The sequence below is a fragment of the Cupressus sempervirens genome, chromosome 7, assembly GCF_028749045.1.
Source record: "Cupressus sempervirens isolate cs-2001-9-10 chromosome 7, ASM2874904v1, whole genome shotgun sequence".
Classification (NCBI taxonomy): Eukaryota; Viridiplantae; Streptophyta; class Pinopsida; order Cupressales; family Cupressaceae; genus Cupressus; species Cupressus sempervirens.
This window is the reverse complement of record NC_143124.1, coordinates 825,240,023-825,254,398: the sequence shown is the minus strand read 5'-3', so window position 1 is coordinate 825,254,398 and position 14,376 is coordinate 825,240,023. Positions and strand designations below refer to the sequence as shown.

At 35.8% G+C, this 14,376-nt stretch overlaps 1 protein-coding gene across 2 annotated transcripts in view; it reads right to left on the bottom strand.

The window, feature by feature from the left end:
• Positions 1-9,141, bottom strand: part of LOC149549939 (DNA ligase 4-like) — a 48,114-nt gene extending 38,973 nt beyond the window's left edge. For both annotated transcript variants that reach the window (XM_089793148.1, XM_089793149.1), the window contains exons 1-4: positions 8,715-9,141; positions 3,036-3,200; positions 2,726-2,817; positions 2,437-2,522 (exon numbers count right to left, since the gene is read on the bottom strand). In XM_089793148.1, the coding sequence (XP_089649274.1) occupies positions 2,437-2,522; positions 2,726-2,817; positions 3,036-3,200; positions 8,715-8,888 (517 nt within the window). In that variant the 5' untranslated portion in view covers positions 8,889-9,141. The remainder of the gene's footprint in view (positions 1-2,436; positions 2,523-2,725; positions 2,818-3,035; positions 3,201-8,714) is intronic.
• Positions 9,142-14,376: the final 5,235 nt, after the last annotated feature.

Genomic DNA, 14,376 nt, shown 5'->3' with positions numbered 1-14,376 from the left:
AAGTTAGCCTCCATTAGGAATTTTTAGATTAGCCTCCACTCTATATTGTGCTAAGAGCCTAGTAGACAAAAAGATGAATCTCAAGGTTTACATGGAGCCTTGAAAATGGGATACACCAGCAGCAAAGGTATATACTCTGAAGATATTAGGGGAGGATCTTCATTATTGTCTCCTTAAGAATGTGATTTCAAACACTGAGATAGAAATTCTTATGGATTTTTCCAACAACATCAAAACGACATAATTGCCTCAATCTTCTTGTCAAACTTGATCCATTTTTTGAGAGATAGAGGTATTATACCTTTCATAACTCAAGCTTCCATTAATGCTATTTATATCAGTGGAGGCCGTCAAAAAGCATGGTTAAACTTATGACAAAGAGCGGTTGATGTAGGTAGAGTATTTCCCTTATATCTTTGGCTACATTGAGCATGGAAAACCATCCTTGTTGCCACCAAGAATGGGATAATTTAATAAGATTAAAGCTAATTTAAACAAGGCAAGCATTGTGCTCAGCAGTCAAGAACTGAAAAGGGTAAGATGTAATGCTAATCATTTCCTGCTGAGAAAAGCTGACATTCATAAAATACAAAAGGAGAGTCAAAATAAATAAGAAAAGAAAGAAAGGTGGATATCTACAGCAACACCAACTGATTTTCATTTTGTGTCTTTTGTTTTCTTGTAAACTATCAACTAGGTCACTATGATAGATATGTTTCCTACATGTATTATGTAAGAAGGCTTTCTGATCAGGCCATGCTTGCTTTGTCATTTTGTTTCTCTCAGACAATAAAGGTTTTTGTAATCTTGTTACTTCAATACAAATAAGATCTCTCCCATCCCATTCATCGTGATTGGACATTTCTTATTTGACATATTTCATATCTACTATTCTATAGAAGAATAGCAGATTATACATACAATTATTACTTATCATAAAGGAAGGAAAATTATTGTTCTTTTGGTATTCAAAAGGAATACGAAAGAAATACATATCAACAGTGGGTGTTGGCCCTTTTGGTAAATCAGATGCATGGTTGGCAAGCTATCAGCAGATAATTCTGATTGCTGAATATTATATCTAAATTCTATTATGAGTGACAACCCATATATGGTCTTACATATACAAAAATAATAATAAACTCAAAATTATATATTCATATGTTTATAATAAATATATTTAAAATATATTTAAATATGATTTTATATATATATATATATATATATATATATCAACGGTGGGTGTTGGCCCTTTTGGTAAATCAGATGCATGGTTGGCGAGCAATCAGCGGATAATTTTGATTGCTGAATATTATATCTAAATTCTATTATGAGTGACAACCCATATATGGTCTTACATTTACAAAAATAATAATTAACTCAAAATTATATATTCATATATTTATAATAAATATATTTAAATATGATTTTATATATATATATAATGTTGACTATCAATAATATATATATTCATGTCCTATTACTATTTGGCTGTGAAGGGAAGACTTTTAGTGTTACCAAAGAGGGGCTTGTGTAAATCCAAGCAATGGACCTTTGTCCCAAGATAGGTAGGAATCAGCAACCCCTAGGGCCTTGCAGGCAAAGCCCCAAGAAAGGCTTAAGGGCTTGGATCAATAAACTTTGAGGGAATCCATTGCAAGTTGGCATCTAGGCAACTTGGATAACACTGACTCTTTCTGTCATTGAGTTGGAAGAGTAATAAAATAAGCATTAATGATAATAATTTGAACGGATAACTTAAATCTAGTAGAATGAATGACTATTCTATCAGGGGACATTACAAGCCAAACCCTAATTAGGAAATTTAGGATAAATTACGGTACCAACGGGGGACATTACAATTTGTTACCGTGAATGCTAAACATCCTGCTACATAGCTAAAACCATATGTGCTGCACGATCGAGATACCAATAATATATAGTATATGAGTTTGGAAAAGTACCTCCATCCAAATAGAGAGAATGGTTTGCAATAAAATTCAAAACATTTGACAGTTGTATCAGGAGTTGAGATATCCATCCCAAAGCAAGCAAGATTAATACATAATTTCCATTCTTTCAGAAAGCCTGCTTCATCTCAGCCTTTCTTCCATCAAGGAATCTCTTGCGAATCATGTAACAAAATAGTAAAATACTGATTGCCAAATTTACAAGAATTATAGAATTATTCTGTAGCGACTCCTAGAACTATAGCAAGTGTCAAATTCCTCTTCCTAGAACGAAGTACAGGTATTTTGATTTGAAATTTCATTATTGCTGACAAAATCCCTTTGCCCAACATTGTAGCACTTCTAAGCACTCCCCACAACAGAAATTGCCTGATCAAACATAACAAACTATTTCACATTAATTTTTGTACGGATCTTTTAATTTATCTACCAGCTTGTCATTTCTAGGTTTGAGAAAGATTACTACCCTTCAGAATAAAACGCAGAACCCACTTCATTTCCCCAGCGGTAGTCTTAGAAATAAGCTCTCTTAAAACTTGACCCTTCTCTTCCCTGCATTATCAAGTAAATGACATTAAATTTAAATTGTCACAAAATTGACCACTGACAACTAGCTTCTAACAGGCACAAATAAGTAGAATTCACAAAGACAGAAATTGTGACTCAGACAAGCTACATGTTGTTAATTTTTGTGATGAAATGAAGAACCTTCCTTATATAACTAATAGCTCGACAGTCTACCTAAAAAAGCATACCTGGTACTAGAGATGGCAATTCGATCTAAAAATGAATTCAATTCAGGAATTGAAAGATCCACACATGGCCCAGGCTGCCTCTTTGCCATAACCTGTATTTGTGAAGTAAAGTTACTCTAACATTTGAAAAAATCAGAAAACTGAAATTGCAAAAAAATCACATTTTTAAGTAATCTGTGTTTCTATGAACATTAGAATGACTTTGACATTAGCAACAATAAACTTGTATGAACTTTTAAGCTTCGCAGATATAAAATGTAGAAAACTTGCAATTGCTTCAATGGAATTCAATGACTTTTATAAAATGAACCTGTGAGGCAATAGTAGGAAAGTCACCAACAGCAGGACTTGTGGCTCCTTTCCAATCAACAAGAAGTTTCGCATCAACAGACTTTGGCGAAATGCCAAAAGCAAATATCAAACAAGATGCCAATGCTGCTTCTTTAATTTTATAGTTCCGACGCTCCAAATCCCGCTGCATATAGAAACCCAGTTATAAAGCATCATTTGACATTTTTCTAATATTGTGATGTTTACTTATAGTATAGGGACTACCAAGAATAATATCTCCAAAATACAAAATGACAGCGCTCATAAACATATGCTTCTTGTTTATATTAAAAGCACAGCTTAAGTTCAACTATCAGAAAATAAAAATGACTTATAATCAGCTTACATATTCCAATGAATGATTCATTAAAACAAATATAGTTCTCCTCATGTGTTGTTCCCAAGTTCTATAATGAAAAAACATGGGCAAGAAACTGATGTCATACAGCTCTATAGATGCCATCTACATGATGTCATGATATATTGCTTATTCTATAACTGCCATCTACATGATATATTGCTTATTCAAATCTGATATATGCTCGTGTACATGTGTACATTTATTTTATATCATATTTCCTACTGTGCTGCTACAAATATGCGAACTTTATTTGATAAGACCGAAAATGCAACAAAGAGTACACTTATTCTTTACATTAGGTGAGATTGAACTCAATCTCTATCAGTTGTCAAGAATATGTAATATGCTTGTGATCAACTCAATATATCAATTAGATGCTTTCTGTTGTAGTTGCAAGAAATGAAAGGAAGTAGGCATGACAAAGAAAAAAGAGATAGTCACAAACATTTCCCTTGGAGAAAAAGCCAATTAAGGAAAATTTCAAATAAATAGAGCTATACTTCCTCATTGTCACTGTTAACTTGCAAGGTCTGAAAGCCAGTTCGCAATTTGAGCCTTCACATGCACTGTAGCTTTTGCTAGCACTTAGGAAATGCTTTGCTAACTTGCCTTGCTGTGGATTACTTTTTCATTCAACATGTTTTACTACTATTCTCAGATGTGCAGTCTTCCTTGACCTCAAAAAATTTATATGAGAGCTTTGATTCTGTCTTGTATTCAACAACCACTTTTTGGAGCCATTTGTATAAACTAAATCTTTCCAATGCATCCCATACAAAGATATGAAAGAAGAGTTGACCCAAACACCCTTTGGAAACTCAGTTCTTCTAAATTTGTCCCTTAGGAACTATCTCATGCATCCAAACTCGACTCAATAACCTTGTTCCTTAATGACAGTTTCATACCTGGCCAAAATGGTCGTAGAATAAATTCTTCACTCAGTGAACAAGGATGTTTCAGTGTCAATGACCTGTTGCACCTGTACTGTCTCTGACTCTACATCTGTACTATGGCCCACTCTGTCTCAATGAAATACTGTGTTGGATGTCCTCTCAAGGGTCAAGGGCCGCATGAATCTCGGGAGGACAATGAAGAAACACTGTGGATAGTCTGCACAAAATCCAGAAGTCCTTGTGTGAATAAGTTGTTCTTGCTCAATCTCTGTAGTGTGGCTTTTTTTAATGCATCAACTGTGGAAGTCTTGGGAGGAATGTGTGAAGTTCTCTTTTGCAATGGTATTGCTTGCTAGATAAGATGAGTGTGTGTGCAAAGAAGAACTACCATATGAAACAATATTGACAATTTGCTTGCTGTAGATGTCAGATCATGACAAGCGGTTGTTGATGATGTTGCATGCGATGTATGCAAGGAAAAGTGTATGGGCTTCATGTGCTCTATTGCAACGATCAATGGTCATGGTGAGGTTGAAGCACCTTGTTCAATGCATTCCCTGTCACCTTCAATGAGTCCACCCAATGGAAGATGGTAACTGGTAAGGGGGAATCTGTAATGTCCATGTTTTATCAGCTCATAAATCCAATTTCATTAAGTTTCTAAAGGAGATCCAAATTGCAAAACATATTCTCATAGAATCATTTATGATATTCAAACATAAGAATTATGAGGACGGCAATAACATACAGCAAGGTGATACCAAAATGTAATGTAGCACTGTGGATTAATATCGATACTATGAAGTAGACGTACTGCGACTCGGGACTAATACTCTTGATCAAATTCCAATTCCCTAAGTGAATGGAGAGGGACAAAGGCAGCATCTACATCACATGGTGATATACCAAGTCTTCCACGGCAGCATATTAAAAGAGTCTCACGTCTAAGCCAAAGTGAGAACTAACCTTTAGAGGTACCATCGATACCTCAAGACAGTTAGGGTATGCAAGACTTAGCCAAGTCAATAAGTATTGACATAGATAATGGATGGTCAACCCCATCAAATCAAGGGGATTCACTAATCAAATACCATCAATCATAATTTAGACATGCGGTTAAGTTGATAATTAATCAATCAAGAGCCCATAATGAGAAGATGCGATCTGTTGGAAGGAAGAAGATCTGTCCTTTGAACGTCAAAGAGACAAGTCCATTCTCTGAAGAAGATATAAAGATTTGGTGGAGGGCTGTCACTTCAACATCATGGAATAATATACCTCTCTTCTCTAATCCAATATTAGATCGGCTCATTGATATTTTGCAATTTTTGGCTATCGGTTGCAAGATTCATAAGTTCATACCAGAGAAATCGCCACTTACATGTTATACTGGAATATCGCTGGAGGTGATAATCTACTTGTTCACTGCACACAGTTAAAGGATCTATCAGAGACCACAGGATCTGCCTTATACATCAGAGTGATCACAGAGATTGCCTATATCAAAATCAAACCAATAGTGTAGTTTGCTCTTACTACCACAACACAAGTACAACAGAAATCTTGTGTCTTTGGATCAGTCAAGCATCCATGATGATAGATCAGGCGGCATAAATGTTTCAATCCAATCAGAAAGGCCACATGAAAGGTTGATTAGGAATGACATAATTCGATGCTTGTTAGTTCTACTTTCTATTTGGGTTTAGAATATTCTCTCAGATTTGCGTATACAGAACTTTGACATTAGTGAAGGAGATCTAGTAGTGATTTGGCTCTAAGCTATTATACCAGCATGATAGAGACGTGTCAATGGTGAAACATGGTATTCCAGTGTTGCGATCCTTTTCCTTAGGGTATCACACCCTTGCCACAAACTTAACATAATATAGCCAGGATTATTGAGAGATGTATGGTACACCTATGCAAATATGAACTACAGAATCTCAGAGGCTTCAACATTAATTATTTCTCCATTGATTGACTCACATGAGATGGTGATCTGAGTCTTAAATGGAGCCTGTTGTTGTCGGGATTCAATCTGAAATTTGGGGACACACATGCTACTGAAATTATCAAGCAACCATGGTCCATCTGCTGGTAATGCATATGTTGTATGTATGGGATGTCTACACCTTTAGTGAGATTGACAGATTCAAAAGGATTTGGTGTTAAAGAAAGCAAGCCATGTGGGCATACCTGGATTGAGAACAATAAGAGAAGTGTCATACAAACATTGAACAGAAAAAGTGTCATACAAACATTGAACAGAAAATTGTGGTTTCTGATTATACAATGATGGATATGATATTTCTTTTAAGAAAGTAACTTTTTTCTGGGATGATAATGAAAATCATTTTGAATACAGTAATCATTTTCTTTTGATGTCAATTAGAGCCATAGTCCCACCAGTTTGACCTGAATTTTGGAGAGCTTGCAGTTTAGTTGTTCCTGACACTAGATCTAATACATGTTTGTACAAGGGCACCTATCTGAACAAGGGCACACACTAATCTGACTATTTCAGGACTAGATTCCAGCCATAGGTGCACCTCAGTGTCTCAGTTTCATTTTTGTACCTGTCAGTAGATTTCTGTGTTTTTAATCAATCTGTTTTATCAGTTTATGTGATAATTTATGCATGTTTTAGGACCTAATTAGCTCACATCTAAATCAATCAAAGCAATCTTTCATGCAACAAAGGAATATACCCCAGTGATTGCTTGACTCTCTTTGAGTAAGAGTTTCTCAAGAAAAGTTTCAATACAGCTTTAGGATGTTTTATGATTTGGCCCTTCACTTTAACCAAAATCTTGACAGCATTTTCAATGCCATGTCATACAAGATTATAGTACAAAGTGCATTTTCATATGAAACAAATGCTCAATTAAAAAATTAAAAATTGCGCTCTAAAGAAACTAGCTGTGAGGGAAGGTTCTTTAATTAGCCTTGCAACTTATGACTAATAAACAATCAGTTCATCATCTATTTCACCCAAATATTATTTTCAATTTTATCAACTGACCTATTGATGAAAGTACATCATGCTTTTCTCGTTCATTTTCTGAGCTTAAATGTTTCTTCTATCTATGTTAGATTTTTTCCAGCACTTGATAGGTAAAAGTTGGCAATAAAGAAAACGATCTTTCAATTAGTACCATATCCAAAGCAGCCTATTATTGGCAGCTTTAACTGAATAGGTGACTATCTTGGTAGGATAAAGGAATTAGACTAGAAACTTGAAAATCCTTTGACAGGGTTGATCACATAGATTGTCTTAGCAAACCTTTCAGATCCATGTGAAGTATTTATCTCTGGCTATGATTCCTTTTCTAATGCACTTTACAATACACCAATAACCATAAGCTACATTTATTTGGCACTTTATTTATTCAAGAATATTAGAAATTTATTACTATGGCCAAAACAGAATTTATATGCAACCAGAGAGTCATGACCAGAGCGTTAACAAAATTCAAAGATTCTTCAGCCAAAGCAAACGAAACGTCAAAAAATCATAAAATTAAACCTGTAACTATTGAAGAGCAGTCGCCAATAAAAATATTGCTTCATGATATTGCAAAACATATCAAAGCAGCATTGATATAACCAACAATAGAAGGCCAAAATATTAGATTAAATTGAATTTTTTCCTACGATTTTCACAGATCGCATTCTCGTCGATGTTCCAGGAATCAACATCACCATGCGAAGAGGACAAGTAAGGTATGACACAATTTGAAACCACGACATTTTGTTCTCGAAACAATCTCATTATGAACATAGTCCAAGCTATCTCTCGTTACATCAGAAGTGGCCTATAACTCCAATTGGCATGTAGCAGAACTGTCATGTGACAGGAATGTAATCCAAGCTTTTAAAAACACAACAGTAAAGGCCGCCTACAACTCCAACGTGTATGACAAAACGTCTTCTAACCGGAATGTAGTTCAAGCTTACCCAAATTAAGATAAAGGCAATAAAATGGTTACATCAGCGTGCCTCTGTTTTCTCAATGATAAGCGAAGAGAATTTTGTCAAAACAATGTGGCATTCAAAACTAGGTGGACGCAACGAATACGAGGATGTGATAAAACTCCCCGACCAAGCGAACACTAGCACTAGCAAATAGCAAATAGCAAACACGAACCCTTGTGATTCCAAAGCGGACGACCAAGTATCTTCAAAACCTTATAAATGTTTTTACAGGCTTCCCTTTGATTCGAATCAAACTTACAGGCTAAATAAGGGTTATTACTATGATTACGTTAAAAACCATCACCAGATAAAAGACTCTTGTTACGCATGAACAAAAGATTTATATTATTGCAGATTACTTTAAATTGCATGAAGATGACAAATTATGCACAAAAAATTTACTATGTTTTTTAAAGAAGAAAAAAGCTACCTCTGGAATTAGCAACCGCACAACTCCATACAAATCTCCCGTTCCGCGGGCTGCCTCCAACAGTCTTTGCAGAGCATTTCTCTTCTTTAAATTGGATGCTGGAGATTCTTCAATTCTTTGCAGCATTTTGCAGAGAAAGGCCAACGTTAAGGGAGGTTTATTTTCCATCTCCATTTCTATGAATGTTCAAATTCAATTCAATTTCAACAACGATCGCTAGGGTGCTGCTCTCTTTGTACTTGTAGCGCCAAATCTTACCGTTTGTATCATATATTAGGTGTAACGGATTGAAGCGTGTGAGACACGATATGTGATACGGATTACTCGGGGAGAGGAGTTGGAGGTGAGCCACTCTATATGTGCTTTTAAATAAATTATATAGCTTTTTTTCTTAAATATAAATGGGGTTTCAAGACAATTATTATTTCACCAGCTATAAGTTGTAAAATCTATTAATCTGTCCCATAGGCTATTTTTGGCCTCGTGGACGTTAAAATTTTATCTATCTATCTATCTATCTATCTTCACGGCATGCAAATCTTTCCTCTTCTCCCTCGAGATTTGTTATTAACTATCTTTTTAGTTTAAAAGTCTCATTTTCAAGATGCTAATTTGCAAAGTTTCAAAATTGGCGATGGAATAGGTGAGATATGGAGGTTCAGGGGAGTTTTCATTGAGATTTTTGGACGAATTCAAGGTAATTTCTCTACAACCCTATTCAGTATTGTTTTCCTATAGTTGTCATTGTATAAAAGCTAGGTGTTGTTGATTTTATGTTAAAAACCCATGAGGTCATCTCTGCATTAGTGGCCACGGTATGAAATGTAAAGGGCCCCTAGTTACAGATACAAGCCTTAAAGGGGTAGACGTAGAATTCATTTTGACCAAATTGTGTGATCAGGTAGATAAACCCTATTCTAATGAAATTTTTGACATCCATCTATTGTCAAACGTAACTTTTCCACTAGTCATTAAAAGCCTTGAACTAATTTTGGATGTGTAAGGTGTTGGTGTTTTGAAACGTTACGCTTCAATTTTTTCCAATGAGAACATAATACATCTAGGGGTAGCTACTTCTCATCTACAACATACTCTTTCAGACACCGGGTCAACTATAAGGCTAGACCCTTCTTCTACTTCAAGCTCTACAAAACCTAGGCAGGTATACCTATAGATTCTTCATATGGTCCCAGTTGTTCAAAAGCATACACTAAATCTAAATAATGCAGATAAGACCCTTATTTCTCCTATATTCATGCAATGACAAAGATGTGCAGTAGCAAATTACAAATCCTATGAAATCCACAAGTTGAGTGAGGGCATCCTTTCAGCTCTTAAATGGAAAGGGAAATGGATGATTATAATTTTGATTTTAGTAGATCCCCAAATATGCAACAGTAAGAACAAGTTGATCTTGTAGCTAATTAGTGCCTTATCTCTTGGACAGTTCCACAAGTCACACACATGCATCTATGATACCAGTGACATATTCCATACATAAGGATATCAAATCTATCATATCACTTTGTGAATCAGACATTGGTGTTCATAAAGACCTCATTCTCATGAAATATCCTTCTCAAATAACCAACAACCCTATCAAATACATCGAGAATTTACTTGGATCTTTGTTCCAACTACAAAAGATATGGGACATACAACCTTAAGGGGATGCAATCGGGTCTAAGTTCTTTGTCCCTAAACCACACAACACTACAAATTACAGAGATAGGAGACGAGAATCATAATGGAGCTAAGAAGTTTGTTGCTCATTGTTTTCATTTCTTTGAAACTATACATTCAAGATGCATGTAAATAACTTCTGAAAACACTAAATAGATCAAAACTATCTATATTAGCTTTATTTATGTTGTTCATAACAGAGAAATATTTTGAAGAGAATGGTATCACAGTCATTACAGAAATTTCAACCTAATTGGAACCATCCTTGTGGTATCATGGTGGTGAAAAATGCCCAAGAAACTAGAACCAACTAGTCTCTCAGTAAAAACTAGAAACCTTACAATGAGAGAGAAAGAGAAAGATATATGAAGGAAGAAAAAGTCAGATATGATCTAGAAGTGACATGTGTCCACTTGAATCCTCATTCACTGCTATTGCAAAACATCTCTCGTCTCTCTACAACTGAAATATGATATGATTCTCATCATTGTTGTGTAATAAACTTGAAATATCTCCTCCTAATGATGGAAAACCTTATTCTGACAAAAACATTAGATATGCATCTAAAATGCTGATAAAACCTTTACTAAACTAACTTGGAGGTGAGAAAATATGCCGCTAACTACATTCTTATTATCTCTGGTATTCACCCAGTTCACCATTTTGTTAGAAGACAAATCTGAACTACATTAACTGAAAATGGTTGAAAAATAAGCATATGGTACAAAACCCTAAATAAAATGAATAGATGGCTTCCTATGTAGAAACAAACCTCAAAATTGAAAAGTTCATTCTCTCCCAGTTCCAACAGTATATGATAGTCCTATGTTAGCGCATCTAAGATGCCCAGGACATCCATTTGAAAATCAGGTCTCTGGTAAGGATCTCATGTCTGCATTTAACTTTTAAAAAAAATTTAACCTGTTTCTAAAGTTAAAACCTTAGGTTATAATCTTAAAAGATTTAAAATGTTTGTACGTGTTTTGGAAGGAAAAGAATAAAATATTATATTTTATCAATTTTGAATTTTCCCTTTGATTTATGCATCTAGGTCAAACTAGGTTTGACTAACTTTTGCCATGTGTCAGCACACCATTCGTCAACTCTACACCATCATCTGCCACTTGGGCACCACGTGGCACCCTGTGATTGGTTCTACTAGTCCACCACGTAGCAGTATTTCATTGGCTCTCCTTACTACCTGGTCACCTAACACATCACCATTGCAGAGCACCTACCATGTCATTACCACATGGCACCTTGTTATTGGCTCGATCTCTGCCATTGCCATGTCATTGCTGACCTGGGCTCGCTGCCACGTGTTGACAAGGCACTTCCCCACTTTCCTTAACCTTTGTGCATCTTCACAATGCAAGGAAGCGTCAATTGTCGGATTGGACATGTAGCAATTTGGTGAATTGTGATTTGAACCTGCCATGTCATCGTTGACTGCCATGTGTCGGCCAGGCGCTTTCCCACATGCATAGTCAACAACTGCCACGTCGCATGCGGGAATGTGACAAGTTGCTACATGTACTGCTTCGCCATGTTGCCACCTCAATTTCTACGCCAAGTGTCCACTCACAATTCACCTGTCTAGATACCACTTGTCATGTTTTGATTCGTCTGAGAGTCTAATCATATGACCACATCATCTACTGACATCATCACATCATTTTGCGTGTTGGCTCAAATTTTCATTATGTCACCAAGCTAGTTAAGGCCCACCAAGGCTTTGTTTGTCTCAAAAGGAGCACCTTTTAGACATTACATAAGTGTGACTATGGATATAAAAATACAAAAGTAGCCCACCACATGTTGAATGTAGGATTAAATAATAGCCCCCATTTGCAAAGAAGATGCGGCCAAGGACCCTCTACGCAAAACATAGTGTGATTTTTTCTTATGCATTCCTCAATACCCCTTACTATAGACAATTAAGCAATGGAACATCATCACTCTGAGGCCAGTCATAATATTGAGTTGCATCCCTACCTTATCTAAGAAACATTTATCACACCCCATCTAATGAGAAAAGTCTTGCATAGTGGTTTCGATGGAGGGGCAATGCTGGGTGATTCCTTCAATCTGCAAACTTAAACAAATCCCATTCCCCTTGTGCATGAAAGAAGAAGGCCTCTCTCAATTTCAAGACGTGACTAAATTGGAGGTCATCAGGTGGAGTGGGTGGTTCTTGTCCCTCGCAACATAGGTGCTTTGCCCCTCTTCATTTCATGTGTATCTCTGACTCTGTCTACGCATCCAGGAAGCAACTCACTACGAGGTTGTCTTCATTGTGAATTCCAGTCTTCTTGTCAAAACTCTCTATCTGCAATACATGGCATCTCCCACAAATTCTCTTTCTCGCAATTACAATGACTTTATTCTTTGTTTTATATTTAAACTTCACTTTTCACCATTGTCATTAATGTGCAGATTAGTTGGGAGTATGAATCGAGAAGAACATATCCATACAAAGCTTAGAATCTCATGACTCATGACCGAAAGTTGAAACAAGTGGATGTCTAATCATTGATTTGGTACATGCATTCTATTTGGATTCATTATGAGACCTTCTTAGTTTCCCCTGTGACAATTCTTTCCTTTTGCTTCTCATAGTTACCTTTTACTGATCGCAACATTAATAGCACACCTCTTTGGAAATTCCCTTGCCAAATCATGTTGAACTTTGCATTTACAAAGAAAAAACTCCACTTGTTTCAAAATGGTGTGTAAGATATGACAATGGACAATCATAATTTTTTATTATAGACATCATGAAGGAGCCTACCTCCTATTTAGTTCTATCCTAGTGGTCTAAAACATTCATAACCATTTACTTTCATTAGATGACATTTAGACAATAGGCCCCATCCTTTAAAAAGATCCTCATCATACGTGAAACTTGAAGCCTTTAGCATATTTGATTCTTCCATTTATACACTTGTTATGATCATAGTTCCACACATCAAAACGTTTAATGATCAAAGCCATTAAAACATTTTTTGAGCAACTTCACTCCCTAATCACTTATCAACATGACGGAATCAGTCCGGCCCCAAAGTGGGTCTGGCTAAAAAAAAGAAAAACAAAATGAAACACCTAATTCCTTAAACCATTGATTTTACTTTCTGAACTGAATGGATTCAAATTGGATTGAAATCTACCATCAATTGATCAATTAAAACTCAATTTACCATGCTCATGCAAAACTATGATTTTCCTGCCAAGAGGTCCTTTTACTGGCCTTAAAAACTAACTGAAACTGACATCCAGGCCCTAAGAGCTAACATGTCAATTCTCTACCCCACATTCTCTTACCCTTTTAGATTTTGTCTCATGATGACTTCAACGTCAAAAGATATTGGCAATCAAAGTTGTCTTCTCAAAACTGCCTGCAAGCAAACATGTCAGAAATCAATAAAACACGTTTGGTTCTACTTTTGGAAATAGGTAAACTGACACTTGGGGGCACAAAAATTAGGGTATTGGTTCAATGTTATGAGGAGAGTATAAATCTAGGATTTGGGCTCGTGATGAATAACTAGGCACATTTGACGAATGGTCAAAGTGGGCTATTTAGATTTGCAAGACTGGGAATAGTGGCAAAAAAGCAATTTTTGCAAATGGAATGGATCTGGGAAAGTTTGTAGACAGATTCATCAAGACTTGCAAAATGACACACTTAAATATTTTTTAGAGTAGAACACAATGGTACAATCCAATTGATCTCACCTATCGTGATGTATCGTGGATTCAGAGTTATGACATCCCAAATAGGGGTACTAATCAATCTGCATTTCTGACACTAGTAAAACTTTACAAATTTAAAATGGAATCACATTTGAAAACTGATCAAACAAATTGGTCATAAGCTCAAATCTGAAACATAACTAGTCTCTGACCTCTAGAATGCAATGCAAAAAGAAATCTCTTATTTTGGCTAACTGGGTCAAAATTATAACCGATCAAATAGGGC